This window comes from Phymastichus coffea, unplaced genomic scaffold, assembly GCF_024137745.1.
Source record: "Phymastichus coffea isolate CEN01 unplaced genomic scaffold, Cenicafe_Pcof_1.1 PCOF00203, whole genome shotgun sequence".
NCBI lineage: Eukaryota > Metazoa > Arthropoda > Insecta > Hymenoptera > Eulophidae > Phymastichus > Phymastichus coffea.
The window spans coordinates 146430-173109 of NW_026707014.1; the positions used below are offsets into that span (position 1 = coordinate 146430).

The 26680-nt window shown below is 42.0% G+C and overlaps 7 protein-coding genes across 18 annotated transcripts; 2 read left to right on the plus strand and 5 right to left on the minus strand.

Moving 5' to 3' along the window:
- Positions 1–1243: 1243 nt before the first annotated feature.
- LOC131673901 (transcription factor Sox-11) lies at positions 1244–6621 on the minus strand. Of its 3 annotated transcripts, none has more exons than XM_058952271.1 (8): positions 6330–6621; positions 4992–5192; positions 4356–4772; positions 4119–4276; positions 3926–4045; positions 3750–3848; positions 3380–3675; positions 1244–3301 (listed from the first exon to the last, which is right to left on the minus strand). In XM_058952271.1, the coding sequence occupies exons 1-8, from the start codon at positions 6354–6356 to the stop codon at positions 3219–3221; spliced, it is 1401 nt and encodes a 466-aa protein (XP_058808254.1). In that variant the 5' UTR covers positions 6357–6621; the 3' UTR covers positions 1244–3218. The 3 variants fall into 3 exon arrangements, with proteins under 3 accessions (XP_058808254.1, XP_058808253.1, XP_058808255.1); XM_058952270.1 differs by lacking the exon at positions 6330–6621 and adding an exon at positions 5954–6090; XM_058952272.1 differs by lacking the exon at positions 6330–6621 and adding an exon at positions 5583–5739.
- A 302-nt stretch (positions 6622–6923) lies between these two features.
- On the minus strand, positions 6924–8996 carry LOC131673907 (V-type proton ATPase subunit D). The gene is made up of 4 exons (XM_058952283.1): positions 8842–8996; positions 8347–8464; positions 7778–8263; positions 6924–7605 (listed from the first exon to the last, which is right to left on the minus strand). Exons 1-4 carry the CDS (start codon positions 8880–8882, stop codon positions 7510–7512), a joined length of 741 nt encoding a protein of 246 aa, XP_058808266.1. The 5' UTR covers positions 8883–8996; the 3' UTR covers positions 6924–7509.
- A 115-nt stretch (positions 8997–9111) lies between these two features.
- On the minus strand, positions 9112–10337 carry LOC131673905 (nucleic acid dioxygenase ALKBH1). Its single transcript, XM_058952276.1, has 4 exons — positions 10242–10337; positions 10062–10167; positions 9828–9981; positions 9112–9750 (listed from the first exon to the last, which is right to left on the minus strand). The coding sequence occupies exons 1-4, from the start codon at positions 10332–10334 to the stop codon at positions 9189–9191; spliced, it is 915 nt and encodes a 304-aa protein (XP_058808259.1). The 5' UTR covers positions 10335–10337; the 3' UTR covers positions 9112–9188.
- Positions 10338–12940: 2603 nt separating this feature from the next.
- LOC131673906 (activating transcription factor 3) lies at positions 12941–17474 on the plus strand. Of its 6 annotated transcripts, none has more exons than XM_058952282.1 (5): positions 12941–13114; positions 15592–15930; positions 16220–16356; positions 16824–17063; positions 17221–17474. In XM_058952282.1, the coding sequence occupies exons 2-5, from the start codon at positions 15639–15641 to the stop codon at positions 17455–17457; spliced, it is 906 nt and encodes a 301-aa protein (XP_058808265.1). In that variant the 5' UTR covers positions 12941–13114; positions 15592–15638; the 3' UTR covers positions 17458–17474. The 6 variants fall into 6 exon arrangements, with proteins under 6 accessions (XP_058808265.1, XP_058808260.1, XP_058808263.1 ...); XM_058952277.1 differs by having other exon boundaries at positions 12942–13114; positions 16821–17063; XM_058952280.1 differs by lacking the exon at positions 12941–13114 and adding an exon at positions 13149–13583 and having other exon boundaries at positions 16821–17063.
- A 1375-nt stretch (positions 17475–18849) lies between these two features.
- On the minus strand, positions 18850–23511 carry LOC131673902 (persulfide dioxygenase ETHE1, mitochondrial). Of its 3 annotated transcripts, XM_058952273.1 has the most exons (6): positions 20714–21705; positions 19926–20070; positions 19669–19854; positions 19338–19426; positions 19043–19253; positions 18850–18981 (listed from the first exon to the last, which is right to left on the minus strand). In XM_058952273.1, exons 1-6 carry the CDS (start codon positions 20816–20818, stop codon positions 18923–18925), a joined length of 795 nt encoding a protein of 264 aa, XP_058808256.1. In that variant the 5' UTR covers positions 20819–21705; the 3' UTR covers positions 18850–18922. The 3 variants fall into 3 exon arrangements, 1 of the variants encoding a protein (XP_058808256.1); XR_009302761.1 differs by lacking the exons at positions 18850–18981; positions 19043–19253; positions 19338–19426 and adding exons at positions 21872–22590; positions 22663–23042; positions 23123–23511 and having other exon boundaries at positions 19713–20070; positions 20850–21801; XR_009302760.1 differs by lacking the exons at positions 18850–18981; positions 19043–19253; positions 19338–19426 and adding exons at positions 21872–22590; positions 22663–23042; positions 23123–23511 and having other exon boundaries at positions 19713–20070; positions 20714–21801.
- A 115-nt stretch (positions 23512–23626) lies between these two features.
- On the plus strand, positions 23627–24881 carry LOC131673908 (uncharacterized). 3 transcript variants are annotated; one of them, XM_058952286.1, is made up of 3 exons: positions 23632–23682; positions 23768–24142; positions 24222–24881. In XM_058952286.1, exon 3 carries the CDS (start codon positions 24244–24246, stop codon positions 24754–24756), a length of 513 nt encoding a protein of 170 aa, XP_058808269.1. In that variant the 5' UTR covers positions 23632–23682; positions 23768–24142; positions 24222–24243; the 3' UTR covers positions 24757–24881. The 3 variants fall into 3 exon arrangements, with proteins under 3 accessions (XP_058808268.1, XP_058808269.1, XP_058808267.1); XM_058952285.1 differs by having other exon boundaries at positions 23627–23743; positions 24007–24879; XM_058952284.1 differs by having other exon boundaries at positions 23653–23743; positions 23844–24879.
- Positions 24837–26311, minus strand: LOC131673904 (WD repeat domain-containing protein 83). Its single transcript, XM_058952275.1, has one exon. The coding sequence runs from the start codon at positions 25883–25885 to the stop codon at positions 24899–24901; it is 987 nt and encodes a 328-aa protein (XP_058808258.1). The 5' UTR covers positions 25886–26311; the 3' UTR covers positions 24837–24898.
- Positions 26312–26680: the final 369 nt, after the last annotated feature.

Genomic DNA, 26680 nt, shown 5'->3' on the forward strand with positions numbered 1-26680 from the left:
GTTATTCCCTCGAGCTCCAAAAGTGCGGATGGATAACACCGATGCCAAATAAATCTCTAGTTTTCATGGTGGATTTCGTTCTCGTCTTATCGTCATTCGCTATACGCTAATGGCTCCACAAGCTTACAGTCTCCTACATTCGCGTAACTTTCGCACGACTGAGAATAAATCTCAGAAAAGTCATTGATTCTTCAGGCCTGTGAAGTTATGGTGGTATACTACTCCGAGACTCGTATAAAAAAATTCGACTTCTCAGTTTTTCTTCGTAAGAATGGTGCTTTCGTGCGTTTGCTGTGCAGCAAACGCGATTAATATGACCGACAATGAGGTCGTAAAAGCATTAGTGCTTCACAGACTCAAAGAAACGATCTATTATAAGTTGGAGTTGTTTTTATTATTCATTACACGGAAAATGCAGCCGAAATGTATTACTTTTAAGTGATCGAGAGAGAAAAGCTATCGTTTCTAACAAGATTACTTTGCTCCAAAATGTAAATCGATATTTACATTTTTCTCTTCTGTTGAATATTTTGAAGCTGGGAATCAGCAGAGATCGTAGACTACCGTATCAATTAAAAGTTCAATACTTGACGCAGCGATCTATAAACGCTGACGGCTCTAAGGCGATTTTGCGTGGATCGAGATTTAACTTAATTGAAGTATGACTAAATGGACGACGCTCGGCGCAGTCTCCCAAAAAAAGAAGAAGCGTGCTAAAATCAAGCAGTTTATCGACAGGGCTTCATTCGCGCTCGTTGTTTTCAAGCGTGAATCAGATTTTTTTATTATTAATGCGGCAAGGCCAAGTGCTCCGAAATGGCTTTGGTTCTCAGTGCTGCAAATTTCAACGTCTGAATCACACGGCCAACTTGACACTTTAGGTCTATTGAAGACAATCGTCGCCGAAAACACTCACGAGATAAGCTTGATTTTAAGTTAGCCTCCTCTTTGTTAACGTAAAACTTCTTCTTAGCGAAGTGAGTTGATCTTAGAGAGAGAAATGCTTCGCTCGTTTTAGCCTTGGACGTATGGTTTTCATCCATGTAACGTGAAACTTAATCTAATACCGAGCACTGGGAGCTTCAAGGCGGGGCAAAATTTTACGATAATAAAGGCTATTTTCAATCGACAGCGTTCAACTCTAGTTGGAAAAAGAAATGACATCGGTCATTTTATTCAATAGGTATAGGGGAAATTTAGGAAACTCTTGTGAATGATGCAAGCTGAATGTTACATCAAAATATTATACCTTTATTATTGATATAAACATTATACAATATGATACAAGCATTTTTTGTGTATACATATTTATAGATAATAATTCAATAATATAGTCAGTGTAAATTACATTTCTGTTAAAGCTTATACACTCTTTGAGCTGTAAAATCTTTAAAAGCTATCAAATAATAGATAAATCCTCTTATGAATCATTGTCGAATTGGCTAATCTATTAAACATTTATCCCAATTTCCATTTGAGAGTGTTCTATGTCAAAAACTCGCAATCATGTACAAACTCTGAGACAAAATTTTCACCAAAAAGAAGTCACCCCCTCAACGTTGGGCGAACAAAGGAAGCAGAACTATTTCTTTGTATTATGTATATTATAGTTGCAAAAGACTATCGTCTTCCTCTCAGTGTGGTCGCTTTCCGGTGTTCATCTCCAAAGGCACATTATTTTTTCTTTCTAAATAGCATTTCTGTTTACGTTATAATCGCAAACAGTCAACTTCAAACTCATCTTAATTGGTCATCTTATCAGAAAAAACTGTTCAATCTTCGATTTATCTATTGTTAGACAGGATAGTGTAATTCATTTATCTTTTATTGGAAAATCGAAACACTACAACGCACAATTAGAATTGACCAATTCATTCAAAATGAACAATTAAGCGACACATTGAGAAAGAACATGAAGCGTCGAATCCTTATCTTTTCGCTCAACGAAAAACAAAGAGTCAGTGTCAAATAGAAAAATATAAAACATTAAAAATTCCTTTAGCCAAAATCATCACAGACAAGTCTCTTACTTTCACCAACATTCCAAAAATACACGACAGACACGAGAATTAAATCCTTTGTCTCATTACACGAGTAAATTTGTTTTGATTAGTTTGTTTCCACTTTTATGTACGGTATATTTCAGCTATATAATTATCATAAATATACATTTACACTTATGTATTAGTGGCCTTAATGCTTTGTCAACGCGAGTCTATCGTCTCTCTGCTCATAGAATCATTGATCGGAGTGCTTTTTTTGTTAGAGATTTGAGAAATCCTGTTCCTCATTCTGTCTTCAATTTCTGTTACTATTCTACTTGCCATTGTCAATTCGGGTCTTACTCATAGTTTACAATTATTGCTCGGATTCGTAGACGGAAATTGAAAATTTTACAATGAGGCAAAAGTTATACATCACATTCGTCATAGTCCTTTTCTTGGTCCATTTCGTTGAAAAAAGTAGTTGACACTATATCTTTAAGCACTTGAATTATGTTTCACAGATAACTCTGATCAAAGATTCTATCATATAAAAGATTCATGACTACTTCACCTCGACGTCAGCATGCTGCATAAAAAAAGTTCTGTCAGTTGTTCATATCTCCAAATACACGAAATAAAATTCACTGAAAATTTTTTGGAAGTTACTTATATCATAGCTTATGGTACCAAACGAAATCTCTTTATACAAACAATTAAAACATAATCAAAATCCGAACAAAATAGTTTGTGAGTCAAAAAATAAATCGATTTGCAAAAAAAGATCGTGTACGCAAATTCATGAACAACCTATACGCACGCATGCACACATAGTCATACACACACACTCATATACGCGCGCGCGTGCGCGCGCCCACATCTGTACATTTTGATTCATAATTGTCGACAAATAAAAAGAAAAATTAACGAACAAAGAGAAAACGAAAAAGAGAATTAATAATACTGCACCTATTACTTGATTTGTTTATGTACACACGCAATTAAAAAACAGAGTCCCTGCTTGTTACTCGCTCAAACTTTTCATCAAACATTGAGTAAATATTAAATATATAAAAGTAATGCTATCAGAGCGCTAGCAAAAGTTTGAGAATAAAAATCGCAGCAAGAAGGATTCTTTTTCGTTCATTCGAATAAATAAAATAAATTGCAAGGGAGACGGAACAAACGATGGCCACCTTGCTGCACCAAACCTTTTTCTTTTCCTTGTCGATGCTTTTACGATTTCGTCAACTTAGCGCGGTTAGCGGCTACTGCTGCTAGGCATACTAGTGCATCAAGGTCTGATGGTGCACACCAGGCTGTAAATGAAATATAAATAAATAGTTCATAAATACTTCATACAACTGTGAATAAATAACAATATTCGTGAGTTTTACCTTTATTTGGTCCTTCCTTTTCAACATCCATAGGAGAATCAACAATCCCGGTATTTCTCGTGATGCTCTGTTTTCTTGCTTTCCTCTTCTGACTACCAACCAGTAAAGCCTTCTCTGTTTCTGTTTGTATATTTGATATTCGGTTTGGGGAGCCGTCATGATTTGTTTTCCTTGATATGCCACCGACTTTCTGAAGGATTTTTTTCTTTTTCGTGCGTTGCTGTTTTTTCATAGCTTGAAATTCTTCTAGACTCAGTGATGGCAAAGCTTCAATTTTCTTTTCTAAATTAAAATCCCTGTAGTAACAAAATTATAGATACATTTTTTCTCAATGGCCTTTGAATGATAGCAATCGTAAACTTGAACTCACTCAGCCTTGAACCTCTTCCGCGACATCCAATTCATGTGCGCTTCAGATCCTTCAGTCTCTGTATCCTCAGGTTTAGAAGCCTCCAAGTTACCTTCAGCTCTAAATATATTAGATTAAGTTAATTCAATAACCTATATTTTTCTATTTAACAATTGCAAATAAACGTTCCGTCTTACCCCTCAACAAGATGTTCTAAATCTCCACGAGAACTGGTACCTTCGCTACTCAAAGAATCTGTCTTCTCGCTAACGTTAGACGATATGGAATTTCTTCTTTCTCTAGTATGTTGATCAACACTGTTAAAAGATGAGTATTTTTTTAATAAAAATTTGTTTAAAATAAAAAAATTTTCAAATTAAAAAAACTGACTTTGGTAATCCAGTGATACGTCGTTGTTTGACTTGATTAGAAGTCAACTGCTCGGCCAAAAATTTCTGGTAACGTAAACCCTTACAAGTTCTTTCATTTCGATAAGCGGCATCAACGTCGATGTACGTCTGGTCCTCGTCTTTATCCTCCTTCATATTCTATAAAACAAAACACATATTGAATAACAGTCCAAATAATTTTCTACTGAAAAAGATAATATTTATGTAACACGCTTACCAGATGATGATTATTATTGTTAGACTCCGCTCGGCTTTTCTTATCTCCAAACAGATCAACTTTACAATCTTCCTTCAATTCAGCCGATATAGGTAACTCTATAAAACGTTTCTTGGGTGGCTTTGGTACCTGAAGAGCTACGTTATCGTCGTCTTCATCTTCAGAAATGTCAATTTTGGGGTTGACTTTTTGTGGTGTGAACAAGGAACTCAATCCACCAATCTGAGATTCATCAGCTAATTTTCCTGGTTGGATAGAGTCTTCATCCAATTTAAGATTGGTCATTTCAGAACCACTGTCAGATTGACCAGCATCTGTCTTCTTGTTTGTTGGCCTAGTATTAAGTGTACGAAGTGGGGGAGCTGGTAATTTGTACCATTTGAAGTCTGGATTGGCATTTAAAAATGCATCTTTGTACTACAAACAGAGAAAAATTATTGGTCGTTGAACTGTCTAAAAATGTATTCAATATTACACAGTATTTCATAACACTTTAAAATAGGTCTCGACCAGCATATAATTAGTTGGAAAAAAATGTGATTGCTATTATCTACAAAGATAAAATAATCTACACCCATGTATGCATGAGTAACATTTTGACAAAACAAAAAAAAAAAAAGAATAAAAGAATCTTACCTCCTGAGCCAAATTTGTGTAAGCTTCCTTTTGATCATTGGATAGCATAGCCCACCATTCTCCAAGGACTCTGGTGACAGCACGATTTTCTAAATGTGGAAAACCAGATCGAACAGCTGCTCGATGCCTTTTGCAAAAAATCAGAAAGGCATTCATTGGTCTTCTGGCATGGTGGGCTGGTTCATGCCCATCCTCCTCCTCCTGTGCAAACAAAACTTTCTCATTAAGATGATAATTATTGATACAAAAATATGCCTTGTAATGATATAATGGATATTTCAATTGATAAAGTATCTGAAGAAAATTTCATTGTTAATTCATTGTTGATTCTCAAATGATGACATATGGATGAAGTTAAGCTAATTTGCTTTTTAGATACCAGTATTTATCTATGCATTGCTACACTGGTAATATCCCATTTTATATGATAGTAGAAATAAAAAGAAGAGAGAGAAGAAATGTGTGTTTGTGCAGAGTTTGAATAAATAATCTAGAATGATTATTCTTTCAATGAAAATTGCTAAATGTTCATTTAATAAATTGTGGAGGAAAATTGCTTAAAAAAACACTCTGAAGTAGCCATATGTTTACCATTTTGAAGAGAAAATTGATTCAGCTATAAATGAAAACTCATGAAAAAAGTGACTTGCATAAAAAAGCAACCAACAATGACGTTACTGGTTCAGAAACATGGACCTAGCATCGCAAAAGTTTGGTAAACCAAAAACAAATCGAAAAAAGAAAAACCGATGAGAGTACAGTCTAATCGGCCTTTATTGATTTCTCAAAAAGTCAGTTGGAGCACTTTTATCTGCATTTGATACGCGTGTGCAATTCGTGCAAAACAATAAAACTTATCGCTTTCGCATGAGCAACCGACGAAGGTGCATATCCGTCTTTTTTTGCGACAAAGAAATATGAAAGAGGTACGAGTTTGTTGTGCACGTATGTGTATCACCGACCATTTTGACGTTTGACAGCTGGTTGTTGTCATATGTAAACACACGACGTTGTTCATTGTGTATCTCTCTCTTGTTCATCGTGAAAAGCGAAAGTCTCCGAACAAAGCCCGTTTCACGGGCGACCTTGCTTCATACACACTCACTCACAAGAAAAAGAACTCACTCTCTCTCTCTCTCTCTCTCTCTCTCTCTCTCTCTCTCCATAATAATAACAGCTCGAAATCGAACGACAGTTCTTTCATAATATTGAGATGAAACGAGCTTTGAATCACATCGCATTGACGACAAAAGAATTAATCGTGTCATTAAGATGTCAAAAATGGAACGTCGATGCAAATGATTATTAGTTAAGTCGCAAAAAGTAGTGGATACTCACTTTCTGCTGATGCTCGTTGGCAGCCATATTCCGTGCGCACTGTTATGTTTTGTGTGCAACCAAGAGACTCTCTTGTATTGTGTATAAGGCCGCTATGCTTTGACAGTCTCGGCGCGAGCGAGCAAGCACGATATAGGCAGAGATTCTCGACTCTTTACGAGATAACGAAAACGCGTTTCACGGACTTTCCAGCTGTTTCGCTCGTTACAACTGCGACGCACACTCTCGTACAAGAACGTCACTTCTTTTCTCGACTATTTTCATAATCGCCGAGCTCGGATTCCTCTTTAGATCGTCGATGTTTTTCAACACTGCGGACTGTGGAGGCAAATGATCCGTAAAGAGGGGGATTTGATTTTTTTTGCGATGTGGTATGGAGAGATCGACGTTCCGTTTTGGGCGCATTTTGAAATTCCCGCCTTATAAGATCTTTGACAATTGTCGGTATGGTCGGATTTTTTATTATCGAGACTCGATTTGTTTATTTTTTAATTATAAATGAGCGATTATTTTTATCTTGACTTTTCAAAATAGCTTTTGCTCTGTATTTAATTAATAATAGTGTGATTGAAGAAGTAAAATATGAATATTTTCACAAGTTTTATTGTACGATTTTGAAATTGTCCAACTTGCACAGTACATATTTACATTAATAATACAATACTGAACATTTCTCATTCATTAATGACAAGTGTCGGTCGATATTAGCCGACGCAAATTCATTTTTTATACAGACGTCCTAAATTTTGCAATAAAGTAAAACATTGATTATATATATTTATCATTTCTTTAAAATGTACATTCTAATTTGCATAAGTTTATAGTTAGCTTGAGAAAGAAGACTTAAAACAGATACCTAATAGTTTCCTTCGTCTCAAACATTGAACACCAGAGCTTGCAAGCTCTTGCATTGCTCTTGTAAATTATAGTATATATAAGTAACAATTGTTTTTTAATAATACCATCGCGTAAACCTCAAAGACAGAAAAAAATTTTTTATTAACAAGGAAGGAAGAAAATAACGATATTCTTTAAAAAAAAACAAAAAAAAACGGGATAGAAGGAACGAGTCTGTGATCGAGACTAGGGAGCTTTATATTAACCTCCGCCAGATTTGTGTTTTTGTAGCATTTTTCAAATAAAATTCACGGCGATTCCTTCATTGAACGATATTACAGATTTAAAACAGTATGTCGTCATCACCCTCATCTAACATATTGGCAACGTCTCTTGTGTCACGTCCAGCTGCAATCATTTGCGCTCTCAGAGCTTCCACCTGTAATACAATCACGATTAGCAACCACAATCACGCGCATTCAATAGATGAAAGAAATTATTATTATAATAATAATAATAATAATTATTATTATTGTTGTTGTTGTTGTTGTTGTTGTTATTGTTATTATTGTTATTTAAAGGACTACGTTCATGAAAGAATTAATGCATACTTTAGCTTTAGCTGCCTTCTTTTTGTCTTGAATCTTCTTTAAGCGGTAGAACTCTTCTCTTTCAAGCTCATCAAGCTCGGAGATAATGTAGGCAAGGGTCCTCTCAATTCTTGGAATGATGACGTGCTCGATGGCATTGACACGGCGATTCGTGATTTTAATAACCTCATCTAGAGTGACGAAGCTGGTCTGCAATGAAGCTAGTTCCACTAGCAGTGTCACAGCTTTTTGGTAATTTTTCTTCAACTTTGCCAACTGTTGACCACCTCGAGCTAAACCAGCCAGCTCATAAGTGTCCGTACCATCTTGGTAGGACTCAAACACTGGCAGATTGACACCAGCAACATTATCCTTCTTTGAGCGTATCTTGATTTGTGCCTTTGTAACATTCTGCAGTACCACTTGGTTAAAATCACCTGTGGCAAATTTTGCTTCTGCAAGAGAAAAGGCAGCTTCCTTCATCACTTCACCCATCAATGTTTTTGTCTAGATAAAAAGTTTATTATTCAATAATAAATTTGCACACCTTAAACCATCAACATGATAAGTGTAAAAGTCATGTGACTTACCTCAATGATCTTTCCCAAAATCATCCTAAAACGCATTTGCAGAGCATCAGCCTTCTTCTTGAGCAGGCCATGGCCCTTTTGTGCACCAGCCAATCGAGACTTCATTAGCATTTGAGCTCTGACAACAGAAAACATCAATCGTCATATTGTTTACTTATTAAAATGCCTTGAATATTTTAATTGGTCATCGCGACAGAAAAACTCTTCACTGCACTGCGTAGTGTATCTTAATCATCATTTTCATCAAATCAAAGTAAAAATATTCAATTCACGAGAATAAGGTAGCTTTATTTCAGCGATCTAAAAGTCACGAGACCAAGTTAAACTTTGCGCAAATTGATGGATTTAGACGAAGTGGGGTTACACCCATTTGTTTAAGGCGCAGAAACACAGCGGAAAATGATGAATTTATGAATGATAATGTTTCAGAAACGTAAAAGAAGATTACTACAGTGTCTCACTTTTTATTTCGAATGATTGTCAATAAATACTTACCCCCGAGAGGGGAAAATAGGAAGTTTATCCTTTCCCGACATGTTTTCTGGTAATGTAAGTAGACAGGAATAAGATTGATCAGCTGACTCTTGACGGACCGGAATATCGACTTAACGCGCGGAATGAGTTGAACCGCACTGATGAGGCGCGCATTTCAAAAGTAGAAGTGATTTTTATTGTTGTATTGATATACTTCGATTTGGACGTATAAAATTGAACCATCCATAATTTTATATCTTAAATATTTTATAAATTGTAACTATAAAAAAGTAACAAATATATCTTCAATTCATTAAAAAAAATTAAATTAATTAAAAAGATATTATTTATATTTATTAGCTACAAAGCTAATACTTTATCAATGTCTTTTGTCCCGGTTTTAACACCTGCCTCACATTCAAATTAATCCTTGCTTCTGCAATATAAGATTCAGCTATCCGCCAATCTTCACTATTTAATAAATGTTCATCCATTGTATCCCATGGCATTAATTTGTCTGATAAAATTTTTGGTACTCCATGGTACCTTAGTCTTGATGTGCCTGACATTATAACTACATCACCTGTGCGCAAAAATAATGCTTTTGCTGGATCTTCTTGTTTCAATCCACCAATCAGAAATATTGCAGTTTGACCAAAACTAATAGAAAACAAAGGGGCTTCAAGAAATACTTCTGAGTGATCTGTGTGTCCAGCTAATGTAGAATTCATTCTGTAATAGTTGACAATAGCAGCTTCTGCATGAAAATCATCAAATTCCAAGATACTTGCAAAATGATTTGTTAAATCCTTCAAATCAGCTGGCATTTCTGATTTGAAATCTTCTGTATAATGTTTCGTGTCCCAGTTATGATGGTATCCTAGTGTTGCCCATCTTAGTTTGGATAGCAAATCATTATTTGTGTTTGATCTATGAAAATAACATACTCAATGAATTATTGCAGACATTGAACAGAAGCAAATAAAATGTACTATGCTGTCTTTTACCGAAAACAAGTATCCCACCAAGTCTGTCCATCGTTCAAGCAACCATGCGCATCAATATTGAGAATATTAGGTTTCTTGGAATATTCTTTCAAACATTTAATAATCCAATGTTGCTGCCCTTTTGGAGTAAATGGATTTTCTATAAAAATCAAATCTAGAACAGAGTTATTTAAGTTTTTAAAACAACTGCTAACTTAGTACTTTGCAAACTACATAAAATTATCAATTTTATACCGGGTACATCAACGATTTTATAAATATTCCAACTCTTAACATCTCGCAGCCCTAGCCTCTCATTCAAATCATCGCCGCTTTTCCGTTCCACGTGAATACGTCTAACCTAAAAGAAACAATTAAAACAACATCATACTTCGTTTAAAATTTCCTAAATCTATAGCATTCACTCGCACTTACCAATTGATCATCAGTCTTCGTAACATCAATCACATCTCTTAAATCTGGCGGCGGCTTTCTCGCTTTGTAGTACTTGAACGCGTCTCGGAACATTTGAGATAGTGGCAGACTGAAAACTAAAATTAACCTCACAGTAGCCAAACGCGCGAACCACGTCGTCTGCAAGCAGTGAGGTATATATGGGATGGGTATGGCAGAGCGCCAGTGTTTTGATAATTTACGAATGTCCGTCGCCTGCAGCTGCCGTCTTACTCCGTGCGATACCAGGAGACAGAGCGACGCGCTTTACGAGAGCTGCTTTATTTTGACGATCTAGTTCTCGAGAAGATTGATGGGGTTGGGCTCTCGCGAGCTCTCTTGATTTGTGGTTTACGGATGTTTACGATTTCTCAAAATCAGTAGAACGAGAGCGCCTCTTTGCGTTTCGCGAAAGTCAAGTCGGGGCAGCAGTTCGCTCGTGTTGTCAATTTGCACGCGCGAGCTTCGTAGGCGTAGATACGTATCGCTCGAGCAATCAAACGCGCGCGCACACAACGACGATTCACGAACGTAATTAACCCATCAGCAGTGCCGCCCGAGTTTCGCCTATAAATTAATTGATTTGCGTGCAGCTGCCCCTCGTTAACCCCTGGAGGAGGAACTCGCGAGCCGTCGATGAATTTCGCAAAGAGCCGCTTGCTCGTCGCGACGCCTAAGTGCGTACGCGTGGATTGCGCCCGCTCAATTGGATTCGATCTCGCGAGCTTTAGCGTGTCTGGTCGCACCCCGTCGAGGCTGCTCTGCACCGCGCCCGCGACCACGCGACAGCTGCCTCGCCCCAGGCCAAAAGAACAAAAAGAAAGAAAAATAAAAAGCAAATAAAAATCTAAATATATACCCTCGCTTATGTCAAAATTGAAACTCTACACGCACGCGCGCGCCGATTTTAAAGGAGCGCCGGTGCACATTGGAAAGGCGCGCGCGTTGCATAGCGCGTGCGACGCACGCCGCCGCGGCGCAGCAATTATTCACGATGGCAATCTCTCCCGCGCCCGAAAGCTAGCTTTCGAAGAGCCTCGAGGCTGGTGGGTTTGTGTGTGCTGATGCTAATCGCTCTCAGATAAGGAACTGTACGCGAGTTCATTGGGTGAAAGCGAGTGTCACCGTTATTTTCTTTTTTCCATCTGATTTGTGCTAGTATTGTCGACAATTTATCAATAAATATTTTTTCATTTTCATTGATCAATAATATGCACAACATTTCATATAGTCGTACGTTACCAATGCAAAAAGTACAAAAAATGTGTAAAATAACTTTCGTTGGGATTTAACTGCTTTTTATCTCAACGTGTAAAGGCGATTGTATATCGTGAAAATTGTGCAACGCGGCCAGCAGTTTTTCTTTCCTTGTTTGATTGCAACAGTCTGTACCGTTCATTTTCGTCGTGTATCCATGGAACGTCAAATTTTTTTAAAATAATATCCATAATTTAATTTTATGGATCCACAAGTAGTCAGTTCTAGATTTGGAATGATACGATTGGGAGTTGGTTAAACCTAAATACTTCATAATTATTTACTGATCGAATGTTATGTACAATGATAGTTGTATATGCATTTTTTAATAGCCATGTATCACATTTGACCATGAATCTCCATGATAATTTATCAATAATTATTTCTGATTCACTCTTATTTAAGCTTTTTTATCATTTGTCTCGAGAGTCCCTGAGTTCATATCGAATATATGTCTACAACATTTTGATAACGACTACGTAAATACTATTTCTAAAAAATAACTTGAAGTTTTGGGCGGCCGGGACGCCTATTCCTCTCTCTTTCCGCTCCATAATGTTACCTGTTTGGTTTTTTTTTAAAGTGGCCGTTTATTACAATGCATAAAATATACCAGCATCAATCAAAATCAATCGCCAACTGTTAATCACCTCCCATCGGAGAAGAAAAAAGAACAAGTCGGTCGCTCTCGAGCCTCTGAGGCAAGGCTGCAGGCATCCTTTCGATTCGCAGACGTTGCCGATTTATGCAAAGCGTCGATTGTTCTTGCGCGCACGTTCATCATAATTCCCTTAAGGCGCATGCCAGTCGCATGATTCGCGCGCGTCTTTCCTCGGTGGGAGAGGCATGTAATTGTAAATCCGTCGCGCTCGTCGTGAATCAGGCCTGAAGGGGTTGGCAATCTGGCGCCATGTTGCTGGCGAATGTCAGCTTGCGTCGCTACCGGTCGGGATTCCCCGTGTACCTTGGATCTGGATGGGCACGGGCGCGCGGCGAGGACCCGGTGAGCCGGTCGCGCATCCGAAGCGGCCTGCGTGACGGATCGCACGCGCCCTCGTTTCGGAAATAGATCGGCGAGCTCGGGGTCGCGCGGAGCCTCCCGCGGGCGGGAGCCTTTCGAAGTGTGCGGCGCGCTCGCGATAAGCGATCTCGAGGCTTCGCGGACGCGGCCGATTTCGGCGCGCGAAGCTTGCGACGTGCGACGAGGCGGCGCGCGTCGAGCTTTCGCCGCGGCGGTCGCCTGCGCGCGCGCGCCGCACTCCCATCGGCGAGTCGCGCGCGCGCCGGCCAATGGCGCTCGCTCGCGTCGTCACCGTCGCCCAATGGCCTTACAAGCGCATGACGACAGCCGCTAAAAATAGCCGGCGCTCGCCTCGCGGACGCCGAGCAGACTTCTCGGCTCGCGATCTGGGTTGCGCCGCTCGGCGACTGGCGCTCAGTCGATACGCCGCCGGCAGCCGTGTGAAACCTGTGTGTGCGCGCGCGCGCCCCGACCTCGCGTGGCCCCTGCCTCCTGCCCTCGGCGTCACGCACACCGCTGATCCGATCGCTGCTGCTGCTGCTGCTGCTGCTGTTGCTGCTGTTGCGGAATCTCACCGGTGCGTTGCCAAGCTGCTCGGCTCGTCGCCGCCGCCGCCGCTGTCGCCGCCGCTGCTGCTCCGCCGCGGGACTTCGAGTGCGCGTGCGTGGGTGGAGCCCCACACCGAGCGTGTTATATGGGACACGCAGCGATCTGTAGCTGTTTTTTTTCTTTGTTTTCTTTGTAGTCAGTGCGCGCGCGTGTCGATTGACGGTTTATCGCTCGCGCAGGGTGGGAAAAGCGCGGATTTGCCGGCGAGTCGATGGGACTCGCTGCGTCGCTCGCGGCAGGCGAAAGGCAACAATAACAGCAGCCTTCGCGCCTCGCACGCGCGCACGATGTGGAATCCGACGTAGCACCGTCCGCGGCGCAATTAATAATTTTCGATACGCAGTCGCTCGTAACGCGGCTCGTCCTTGTGCCACTCTTGTGCGCTGATCATCAATCTCTCGTCTCGCTGCCGTAACCCGTGTCACTTCAGCTCCGAGGTGATCGTCCGCCGAAAGAAGAATTCCGAATTCGCCGAGTGGCAGATACAGGCTCGGCCGAGATGCCGCACGTGTGCTGTGCGTCGCGGTCAGCTGATTGTCTACGCCAGTGGTCGGCGATTTGTCCCACGACTTAGAGGCACCGACGTCGACGTGTCTCTGTCGCTCTCTCGCGTGCACTGCCGATTTGCTCGATCGCGAGGCTCCCGGAGGCTGCCAAAGTATCTGTGGTAACGAAGAATCCATGCGTCTGCCGCGGACGCGTTCGAAGCGCCCGCGACGAGGAAAACAACTTTACGACGTTTTTTAACGTTGCGTCGTTAAAAAGGAGGAAGGAAACGTGACCGCGGTTGAAATGAAAAAAAGGAAAAGAACGAGCGAGCAAGCCGGGAAAACGAGCGAGTGCGCGTCCACTTTCGAATGCGCGAAAGCGCAGGCCTTCGAGGAGTAAAGGAAGCGTAGGGAGACGGACGCGTTGCTCAACGCTTCGCTCCTCTCCGCGCGACCTTAAAAGCCGGTCGAGACGCGAACCAGAGAAGAAAAAAAGGAAAAGATGGACTTTCGATGCTCGCGCGCGTCGCGGCGAACGACAACGGCTTTGCTCCCCGAGAGAAAATCCGAAAAGTAGGTCTGCCGTCCTACCCGACCAGTGTGTATTAAAAGCGCGTCCGGGACACCGTCGCGCCCAAACTGCGTGGGAAACGAGCGACATCGTGCGCTGTTTTTTTTCTCGTTCGTCGTTTTTTCTTTTTTTTTCCACTCTTTCGATTTCCGGTAGACGACTCGGCTGTCCCACGTCTAGTATACGTAATTTTTTTGAGCATCCGTCGGCGCAATCAGCCGTGCCGGAGTGCATCCCGAGGATGCCAAAGAGTGCGAGTGCGAAAATGTAATCCGCCGACCGGAGAATCGCGCGTAATGCGCCGAATATAATAGACTCTCGAGGCGAGCGGCGCCTTCTGTCGGAGGAGCGGCTTAGGCCACTCCTGCCTCGGCCTTCGCAGCTCTCGGCGCACGCGAGATGCGACCTTTCCCGATTATTAATCGAAACTCGGCCCGGCCAAGGCCGCGTCGATGGATTTTCCTATCTCCCGCCGTCATTCCTGTATTTTCTCCCTCTCTCTCTTCTCTCTCTCTCTCTCTCTCTCTCTCTCTCTCTCTCTCTCTCTCTCTCTCTCTCTCTCTCTCCTTCTTCTGCTCAGCAAGCGACCACTCGGCTTTTCTCTATAATTGCGCAATTGGCGCAGGCAGCGGAGCCGCCATTGCCCTCCCTCTGCTCCCATGCGGGCGAGTCGCGTAGTCCATCAATCTCCATTAGAGCGGAATTGTCCGTCGGCGTGCGCGCCGCTGCGGACCGTGCGTCGCGTCCGAGCTGTCCGCGTCTGGCGGCGGTTGTCGACGGCCCGTCGCTGCGCCCACGCCCAGGTGCGAGGCGGGTTTCGGATCGCCGTGAATCGCTCGGCACATCCTCGCGCGCGCGCGCGTTCGGCCGCCAAAATAGACGCGAAAGTAGGCCCAGCGCCCATCGCCACACGGCCTTGCGCAACGGGCGTCGAAGCGAGCGAACCACCTGTTGATCGAACCCCGAGGGAAAAACGCGGCGCGCGAGTGGGGGACCAGTCCGCGGCCACGCGTGGAACTGGGTCACCATGTGCTACGCTTCCTTTGTCTAATTCCGATGATTCGCGTATTCGAAGGATAAGGAGGACGGAGGCGGGTGCGCAAGTCGAAAAATTCCCCAGAAAGCTTCTCTCTCCGTTTCTTTTTTCTTTTCCTCCGCGTAGTTGAATTTATGGCGGATGTAAATTGGCCGGCGGAAGAAGGGAAAAAAAGGAAAAAAAAGAAAAAAGAAAAGAAAACCGGTTATCGCCGCGCGTGTAGGAAGAGCATCTCGCTGCAAAAATCGCTACAGTCTTATTTCGCTGGTTCGCGCGCGGTCTGCCCTCGCTCGCGTCCCACGTATTCATCGAAATTCGCGGGACTCGAGTACCTACGTCGCTGCTCGCAGGTGTGCGCAGGAAAGGAGGCGGCGGCGGCGGCGGCGGCGACAAGGCCATGTACAACTTGAACATGAACGTGAACGCGAACCCGGCGGCGGCCCAAGCGTCGGCGGGCCTGCTGAGCGTGGCCACGGAGGTGACGCCCAGGACCCCGGAGATCGTCAACAGCCTGATCGCCATGACGAATCCGTTCGACGGCTTCAACGGCGCCGGCACGGCGCCCGCCCTGCCGCAGTCGGCGCGCGGCTCGGCCGGCGAGCGCCCGCGCAACAGGAGCGAGTCCAGCAGCGGCGGCGAGCCTAGTCCACCCAGCATCCAGCACACCTGCAGCCAACTCATCAAAGAAGGTCAGTGCGCGCGTCGGTCTCGAGGAGACGGAGACAGCACGCGCGCTCCTCTTCGACGCGAGATCGCAACTCGACGGGGCACTTTGACGCCGCTCGCAATTGGGCCGAGCACAGAGCGCGGAAGAACGCGAAAAATATGCAAACGAACCAAAACACGAGAAAAAAAGAAAAAAAAGAAAAACAGAAAAAAAGAAAAAGAGGCGTGCGTCGAAGGAACGCAAGGCCGCGGCTAGGCTACCACGTCCCCGATGAATATTCATTCTCTTGTGCAAACGCGAAATTTCGGCAGGACTGAAGCTGACGCTGCAGACGAAGCGGCGGGCGAACGGCAGTCTTGACGACGCGAAGAAAAAGACACGGAAGGAGGACGGCAGCGCTGATGACGAGGAGGACGATGAGTCCGCCAACAGCATAGGCAGTCAAGGGGTAAGAGCCTGCTTCTTTATCTTTCCTCTCTCACGTTGTTCGGAGGAATGTCGAGTACGTCGGCGGACCAATTCGCACATGTTTATTGTATGTTGGACGAGACTTTAGTTGAGGCCTCCGTAAGATGACAGCCAATCCGATCGATTTTACAGAAGGTACACACTGCCAACATAATGTTAAACGCTAATCTAAGAATGAGAAACTTGACGACTAATTCCTATCGGCTCTGCTCTTTCTCGTCATTTCTGTTTCCATTTGAATGTTGCCTCTCTCCTATTGTCGAGAAGAAAAAAATAAAAAATGAAAATCCGTTCGTGCACGGATCGCGCCAATCAAATGAGCTCACGTCCAAGTTGCTGATTCGCATGATCACGCCATAACCCGGCGAATCCGTGTAACGCAAACTGACGCTTCGCTTCGAAAAACCACGAACGTCATATCGATTGCTTTTCTGCCGCGAGGAGCAGCTGACGCCCGAAGACGAGGAGCGCAGACGGCGGCGACGCGAGCGCAACAAAATCGCGGCGACCAAGTGCCGGCTGAAGAAGCGCGAGAAGACGGTAAATCTGGTGCACGAGAGCGAGAGCCTGGAGACGCAGAACCACGTGCTCAAGTCGCAGATACAGGAGCTGGAGACCCAGAGGCGACGACTTGTCGACATGCTCAATTTGCACGGGCCCACGTGCATCAAGCAAACGACGCCGACGGTGAGTGCTCGCGGTGACGAAGGTGCGACGGGAAGCTAATTCGACTTCTCCTTTTCTCCCTTTCGGCTTTTTTTTTCTTTTCGTGGAAAGTAACAATACCGCGAGATCCGCTGGAGCCGTGCAAAGAGGGCGAAATCAAAATTTCATACGTTTGCAGGACACGCCGTACCAGCAGTTCGCCGAGGCCATCCCGTCGTTGCCGAGCTACCAAGAGAACTTCGTGCCCGCGCTGCCCAACCAAACCGCTGACTGCGCCTATGGACCCGTCAAACTCGAGAGCTACGACCCCGTGCAACAGCTGCCACCGTCGCAGGACCACTTCTTCCGGCAGCAGGCGACGCCCTACACGAACGCCGTCACCGCGACCACGACCAGCAGCGACTGCGCCGTCTAACCGTCGACCGGCGCTCTCTCCTCTTCTTTTCACGCGCGCGTAATACTCAAGATTTCTTTTTTTTTATTACTATTTATCGTGGCAGCTGGCGAACTTTCTCGCGCGTACGCGCGCGCTTCCTAATCACACGCATATACATACATCAAAATATATACATATATTTTTTTTATCAATTTCGCGAGAAAGATTCGCTCGCTTGTGTACAGTTGCTTGTATTTTCACTCCGCTAGGTTGTAAGCGACTCGAGCTTGCGCAAGCTCTCTAAAACAAAAGAAAGAAAAAACATTCGCATTCCATGAAGAATAACGAGAAAAATATATATACGAGGAAAGAAAGCGCGCCGAGACTCCCAGTATTCTTATACTTACGTGTATACGCATAATTATTTGTTTCTTTTTTTTTTCTTTTTCACACACATTCCCCGCGTATATACAAACTGCCGCGCAGTCACCTCGACGACGAAGATTGTCAGAGCGACGGGCGTAACTTGCTTCGCTGGGCGACGTATAGAGGATTGTTTTTTTTTTCTATTTTTTTTTTCTATTTTTATCGCAAACTTATAACAGAGCACTAACCGTATTACGAGCTTCCAAGATATGTTTTATGCGTTTAATAGAGTTTATGCGTTAATTATGTGGGCGATATGCTATAGATGATATACGCACGTTTAAAGTAACCACTATATGCCATATTGTAACTCCTAAAACACGACACCTCTGAGTTCGGAGGTGTTCACGAAGGTATGTGAGTTTCAGCTTCTCTCGGGGCGTTACGCGAGAGACATAATTGCGTGTGCCTTGAAAAAAAAACCACACCAAAGTTTGCGAAAACTTAACTTTTCTCACGGTTGTCTTTCACATTTAGAGGAAAGACAATTTTCCGCTGGGGAGATTGATTCGCGAATGTACACAGTGCTGTTCTTTTTTAACCAGTTGTGCTTAAAGATATATATATATATATATGTGTATATATATATACACACACCATATGTTGCTTATTTATAAAAGGAGATAGCAGAAAAAAGCTGTAAATCGACGATTATATACCTCAAGACAGGCAGAAAGTTACCTCGATTTACGCAAAGTGCGACTGATCGATTCTTTTTTTTTACCGTCATTGTGATTCACTCTGTTAGTTTTCATGTATTACCAGTTGAGGAAAAGGAAAAACCAGTGTCTTCTTAACGTTCAAGAATATATCAAATCAAAATAAATATCGTTGACGAGTAAAGGCGTAAAACAATACATATAGTTTTATGTAACATTTCGAAAGATAAAAAACTATTATACAGCCGTGATGCATGCGACATTTGTAAAATAATAATGAAATCTATGAAAGACACGATGCATGATTGTTACGCCTCCGCCCGAGTATTATGCGACTGGTATCTCCGTGAGAACGAGAATCGCACAGCAAAATATATTTTCATCGAAAAATCCATCGTTGCGTCTGGCGGCGAGCAAGCTCACTTTGCAGCTTCGACCTCGTATAGACCGCAGGCCCTGTTGGCCGGGACAGCCGTATCTGCGAAACGAGCGAGTTAGCGAGGACCGACGTGGACGGAGCGCTCGTGCAAGATACGCACCTATCATCTTCGGATAGGGCAGATTCAGATTGTCCATGATCTTGACGAACTCTTCCCGGCTCTTGGTTAGTCTGGGATTGAAGCGCCTCTCCTCGGCCACCGTGGTCACGGTTCGGCCGGCGTAGTCATGCGCCGGATACAGCTTGAAGTCGTCCGGCAGCTTGAAAATCACCGAGTGTATCGACTCGTACAGGGCCTCCGCGGATCCGCCCTGCGTGTGCGCAACAGTGCAACGTGCATTAGTGGTGGGGTGGGGGGGGGGGGGTCTTGTTAGAGTTGCACGCGCAGGGCTCACCTGGAAGTCCGTTCGACCGCAGCCACGTATCAGCAGCGCGTCGCCCGTGAAGGCGATGCCTTGCGCCTCGCACACGTACGTCATGCAGCCTGGAACAATCGACGAGCGTGTGCGCGCACTCTCCGGTCGCACCATCGACGCTGGGCTTCCTTCGATTGCCGACTGCCCGTCGGGCATGCACCGGTCGCGATATTCGTCAGCCCCGCGCCGTTTTGACGCTTTCTCTCGCGCGATCCGAAATCACATCGTCGTTGTGAACGACGAGTTCGATTACGGCTGCGGCCGATACCCCGTACGACACGACGGCACGCGAAGGCCTAGCCATTATTACCAGCGGTGTGCCCAGGCGTGAGGAGAGCCTTGAGGAAGTGTCGGCCGAATGTCAGCTCGTCGTGCCCGTCTATCAGCAGGTCCGCTCGAGCCCCGCTGCCTCTTGATATCACGGACTGGCAACCGGGCAGCAGGCTCTTCAGCTTGCCGCTGCCCGTCACGTGGTCCGCGTGCATGTGCGTGTTCACTTTCGGGCAATCGTTTTAGTTCACCAAGCGCCGATAGTGGAGAGGCCATTGCGACGTAAAGGCATCTTACCGGCGTACTTGAGACTGAGGCCCAGCTCTTTAATCACTGTGGAGTCTCGCTCTGCCCACTCGATCACGGGATCGATCAGCACCGATTCCCTGCTGTCCGCGTCGGCCAGAAGGTAAGTGTACGTACTCGAGGCAGGATCGAAAAACTGAAAGCACGTAAGCTCGTCATTTCCCACTCGAGAGTGCCGAGTTTCAATGCCGGCAAGAGTGCTGCTCAGAGCTGTCCGTTGTATTAGGTTCTAATACAACGTCACTAAATCAATATTTCAAAGTGTCAAAAACGTTGCGCGAATCTTGATTCTTTTCGTCATGCACTTCAATTAGACGCTCACCCGATATCGAGCTCTGCGTTGCATTTCAATTATATTGTGTTAATTTATTCTTACATTACGAACGATGCAGCGAATATTATGCTTTTCTCATTATTCGTAAGATAAATTATGTGCTTCGCAGTGATCTATTGGAACCACGTTACGAGCAATGCCTGGATTTTCTCGAATATTTATATTTGCCACCAAATATTATCGATTGTTGATAAAAAAATAATGAAAATAACCTAACCTCTCAGTTAATAAATATATGAAAGGAATTAATTTTTGTACTGAAATTCGAATCATTACGTTTCACACGCGCAGTCGTTTCACTTCTTTCGCGACTACGACACGAGCGTAAAACTTTAGCAAATTGAAGTCAGCCACAACGAAAATTAACAATCAAACAAAACAAGGGTAAAAAGTATAAATGGAAAAAATAACAAAAAAATGTATTCATTCAATAAGAGTGACCCACCTGTCGAAACAAAAAATTAGACGACTGGCTGATGCCTCTAATTTCAGTAGCATAGTGTTTGACCATCTCACACAACATTCGCGACAATACTGACGTGCGAATCATAGTGGAAGGATGTATGTTCTGTAGAGTTTACCAGGAATTATTCGTCGAATGATAAGAATTGGTCGCGCGTATCTTGTCCTACTCTTCCGTGTTATTAATTCAACATGACTAAGGATAATCACGAGCACAATGTCATGCCAGCTGACGACGGCCGAACGTTCTCTAGATTTTGCTATTCTTATCTGAAAGATGATGTTAAGAGCCATCTGCAAGGTTCTCGAAAATTATCTGATGCCCGTTCCTTTCTAAACGATCGATTCGACGATACAGTATATAAATAATTGCACACGGAATATGTAAATTGATGATTACATAACAATGTTCTCGTTGTCGAATATATGCTTATATGCTTCGATAAGAAGGAATGCAAAGTGAAGGTCATGAAAATTACAAGATTTGTAGATTTTGCAGTGTGTAATTAATTATCTATTTTTTTTAATAAAGTTCTGTTGCATTTCTCTTCTTTCTCTGTATCTATCTGTCTGTCTGTCTGTCTGTCTGTCTCTCTGTCTCTGTTTCTCTCTCTCTCTCTCTCTGTCTCTCTCTCTCGGTCTCTTCCTCTCTCCATATTAAAACTTAAAAGCTAGTCTTAAATAAAGAAAAAGTGCTTACAATTACCAATACACTAGATGAGCAAGATAGACAGAAAAAATACAACAAAAATTGTTTAAACACATATAAATTACAGAACGAACAAGTATACAATAATTTAATGCACTTGAGACATTTTTTTTATCACCTACTTAAACAATATCATTAGTTTAATTCAACAAACACCACATTTGAGTCCACAACAATAAACGCTATTGTACAGCGGAAAGAATAAGAACAATACAAACTATCTCTGTACGCGTGTCATTCGAAATTTACAAATGTTGCTTTTGGAGCAGCCTCTGGTCAAATGCCCAAGTAACTGCAAATTATAAATGCACCGCAAATGCTTAAAACTATAAAGATCAGGAACAGCCAAAACGGCAACGAGTCTGAAAATGAAAAACAATCATAGGTCAAAAAGGAACGATTATAAATTTTTTCTTAGTTCGGAGAGCTTACGTCTGAATGGAACGCTATGAATGCAGATTTTATTGTCAACGGAGCAACTAATAACAGCAGTCTCGGCGTTACTCGTAATAGCAGGTCCGTCGTGATGTATCGGAAGGAACTCGAGACTCGTAATAAACATGTTGTGCGCGTTGGGCACATGTAGAATCTTCTGCAGACTAAATCCTATGAATAAGTCGACGGTGCCAGAGGACATTGTGCCAACGGCAACGAATTTGCCGTCATCGGATACCGCGAGCTCGGACAAATTTTCGTTGTAAGTCGCCAGTCGTTCGACACTTCCAGTATCGACATTCCACAGTTGTAGGAAACCATAATGAACCTTCTTACGTTCCCTCGAGGGCAAAGAATTTGAAATGGTGAAGAGATGTTGAGGACTATCTCGTGGACTATCTTCGACGGTTTTACGGAAACGGCAACGTTTGTACACGGATTTTTCACCATCTGAACGTAACCACGTGAGATCTTTCAATTTGGAACCACTGTCAACATGCCAGATAAGCAATTTGGCATCCTTGGATACAGTGGCAAGGAGTTTATTTTTTGGGCTAAAGTCTATGTCGTCAATTTCCTTGTTGTGACCCTTTAAATCGTGTAGCTTTATCATCTCTGGGAATTTCCATAAGCGTACGTGTCCATCTGTGCCACCTGTAGCCATCAGTTTACCATTGTGATTAATCCTTACTACCCTTTGTACAGGTTGTGCGGATCTGTTGATAAACAAATAAATTCAAATGATACACTGCAAAAAGATGCTGGTCAAGAGATTGAATGAAATTTACCCAAAATCAGTTTGTATGCTATCAGAAGGTTTAATAATAAGTTGTAACTTTTTATGCTTAGACTTTGGCTCGTTCTTGATTTCCTCAATACCATCTCTTTTCTGAGATACATCGTCTTTCCTGATACTTTTTCTTCTTTGTTTAAGTTCATCTCTGATAGGAAAACCAGCAGCTCTTTTTAGAATTTCTCCATTTTCTACTGCCACCACTTTTGCTTGTATATTGTACAACTGGCAATGACTCTCTTGACCAGCAACGAGCCATATTCGCTTACCATTGTTATGCATTGCAGTGTTCATAACAACGTTAGGCCCTGTCTCGTATCGAGTTACTTCTTCTGCTACAAATTGTGTTCCATCATGCGAGAGTTCAAATATTTCCTGCATCATGGAAAAATTAATAAATCAAAAGATCTAGATTCCATCTTTTTTCGAAGTATATCAAGGAAAGTGAAACGTACGAATCCATTTGCTACTCCAGTCCTGGACGATCCACCACCACCGCCGACAAGGACGTGCCTGCTGGTAAGCATTTCTAAACTGTACGGCGGGAAATTGACCCGAGCCAAGAGGCCGTCATTCCTACGCCTCCACGACATTATGCTACTTGAATTTTACACCTCAACACTGTCACGTTGCAATGATAAGGTCGATGTAGACTCCTAGACGTAGTGCATGCCAACGACGCATGTCTGACGACTGATAAAATAGTCGTCTATGCGTCGCTCGTTTAATGGAATGTTTGCTGAAATACCAGTTACGTGAGCGAGTAAAAGGCGTCGAGCTGGAGCTGGTGCTGTTGCCACATACACGAGGCCATTGCCATATGATGATGATGTGTATACTGTAATTGACTATGCCAGTGTAACTTCGCAGAGGTTAGGTTGGCTTCCGTTCCAATGACGTTATCGTGAAATCATCTATTCGATGTTTTTCTCGCAAGCTTGAACAGCTGTTATCGTTGTTGATTGGGTGACATGTGAGGTTATCTGTAGATGGTTTTTAAAGTTTTCAATTAAACGTGATTTTCAATTTTTTTTTTATAGTAATTACTTTTCACAGTTTAAATAATCGACACAATTGTAAGTGTGTAATTGTTATTTCAGAATTCGCGCAGATAAATATATTCTGTTCTTGTCCAAATGGAACATAAAGTTTCTGACAAGTCACGTTACTTTGCAGTTTTGGACCTAGCCAAACCTTGGATTTGTTACTAACACGTAGTTTTGATTCATTCGCTCATTCATTCTAATGAAAGAATTTTTTAAATACCAAATTTGACGAAAAGTCATCGATTAATTGTTCATTAAACAATATAACAATTGACAAATTAATTATTCCGCAGTTATATTCTTCAAATTGTCAGAGAATCATCATTGGATCGGCAATCTTGACAGTGACATTTAGCAAGTGGTTTTGTTTACATATAGTGAATAGTATGAGTAAATAAAGCTAAGAAATTGAAATTGATTACTAGTGAGGTACAGAGTTTTCACAATAAATTTCACAGATTCAAATAAAATAAGAAGTCTGAAGTTTTATATAGCTACAATTGTGCAGCTTTTTAAGAAATTTTGGAATAATGGAGGCTAAGGCTGTGATAGTTTCTGGAGAAGCTCCAGAGTCAGATGATGAATCAATCACTGTAAAAACTGGAATAACTTTTCCTTCCCTGCTAGCAGGAAATCCTTGTGGTACAATAATCCAAGGAGAAGCAAAAGAATCTGACGATGACAACAGTAGTATAAACAGTGTTAGTTATATGATGGATCCAGCCAACTGTTCATATGTTGAGATACACAAAGGTCCAAAGGTTGAAAGGAGCTGTGTCAAATATAACAGCTTACTGCATAAAAAGTTACGTGAATGTAACAAAACATTGGACAGAGATATTAGAGAATTAATTAGTACAACTGTTACACATGCAGTTGAGGAGTTGAATGAAACAAATAGACAACTCTTAAAAAGTGAATTAGTGCTGCAGGAGACTGTTGGAAAATTCCAAACTTCTGCAAGTCAATTCGAAGAAATTTTAAATCAATTGTTTAGTATAGCAGATGAAGAATATTTTGATAGCATTATAGTAAAAAAATAACTGGTCAGTGTTAATTTATTTTGATAAGTTTGTTAAAATTTAAATTGTTGATGTTATACTAAACAAATCATGTTTTTACTGTTGTAAAAATATTTTTTTTATTGCTAAAAATATACATTAATTTTTATCTTGATTCAATAAATTATTCTTTCTCCCACACTAAAATGTCTTGACCATTAGCAGCTAATAAACAATTTTTGCTTGGATGAACTCCTATAGAAACAATGGGATATTTACTAGATTGTTCATCCCCTAAACGCATCACAACTTCACGACTAATGAGTTTCCAAGCCCAAATTTTGCCATTTTCAGAGCCAGATAAAATCAAAGAATCATCATGACTAACACTGGACTCCATACAAAAGTCACTTCTTTTCAATCCTTCATATTCTCCCAATAGCTCCCCAGTGTCCTTATCAATCAACTTAATTGTTCCATCAGCACAACTAACTACAACACACTTATTATCTCTTGTGAAACTAGCACAAGTAACAATTTCTCCCATACAATCAGTTACCAATCTGCCTTCACGTATATCATATCTCCTCACTTTTGAGTCGAAAGATGCAGTTAGTATTTCATGGTCAGATATTCTCACTGAAGATATAGAATCTTTAGCATCAGGTAAAACTTGTATAGGTGTTAAAGTTCTTGCTCTTGTGTCCCACAGCATCACTGAATTATCTTGTGAACCTGACACAATTATTGTTGAAATTTCATTGAAACGCACTGTATTTACAGTTCCAGTGTGTGCTCTTAATCTTCTTACAGGAGTTCCAGCAATGACGTCCCATAGTATTACTGACTTATCACTACTACAGGATGCAATTTGACTTTGATCACATGATGAACAAGCATCCATCACTTCATTTGCATGCCCAGCATAAGTTTTTAACAACACACTTCTGTAGGGATTCCATAGTTTGACCTTTTTATTGGAGCCACTGGTTATGCAGTATGCACCATCCTCACTGAATCTTACAGACCTAATTGCACCCTGATTGCAATATATTCTAGCTGTGAGTTTATACTCTGCCTCCATGATAGGTTTGTAAACACCTGATAATTTACGCTGAAAAATTAAATTAGCGCGATTGTCTAAATAAGAGAATGTTGCGTCAACGCTCATACTCAATTTGCTCTTTCAAATTGAATTTTCCATTGTTCTCGTTTCGTCAATCATTAATTAAGGACGTTTCTTTATTTAGTTGGTGTGGCAGATGTAACCTATATTACCGACGATGTATTGAAATTCCACAACGTCGTGCACACGTAATGTAAATCAGTGGTATATGTATTGTGATGGTGCATATTCATTAATTATTTATGTCACACTTACTTATCGTATACAGAGCAATGTCAAATTATCTATAACTGCCGTATAAAACGAGTATGTATCCAGATGCATTTGAAAAATGCTGTCGACTGGCGCGCGTGCGCATAAGTGCTCTCGTAACCATTCCTCGATACGACGTTGCCAAGTTTTTTTCTCAAGCTCAAGCAATGTTTTGTTATTATTTTAATTAATATCTTTACAAAAAGCCTTTCTAAAAAGGTCGAAACTTTGAGAAATACAGAGTAAAAAAACATTTTTGCTAATCTCTCTTATTAATAAAAAGTCATGGTTTGTGTTGAGTGAAGCTAGTTTATTCGTGATGTGATTGGTTGAAAGATGGTCACATGGTATGACGTAACCATACACGCATTATGGCTAGTGTCACTGATTGATTAGGCGTGTGAAATATCTTTTTAATAAAATAAGGTATTACGTTTCAGAATTATGCTAATTGTTTATCATTATTAACCAATAATTCGATTTTGTCATCTGTAAAAATCTCAAAATCATTGTCGATATATTAATAGTAATTAACAATAATGCAAAATAATCATCGGGGATAATTGTATTTGAAAAGATCGTTGAAAT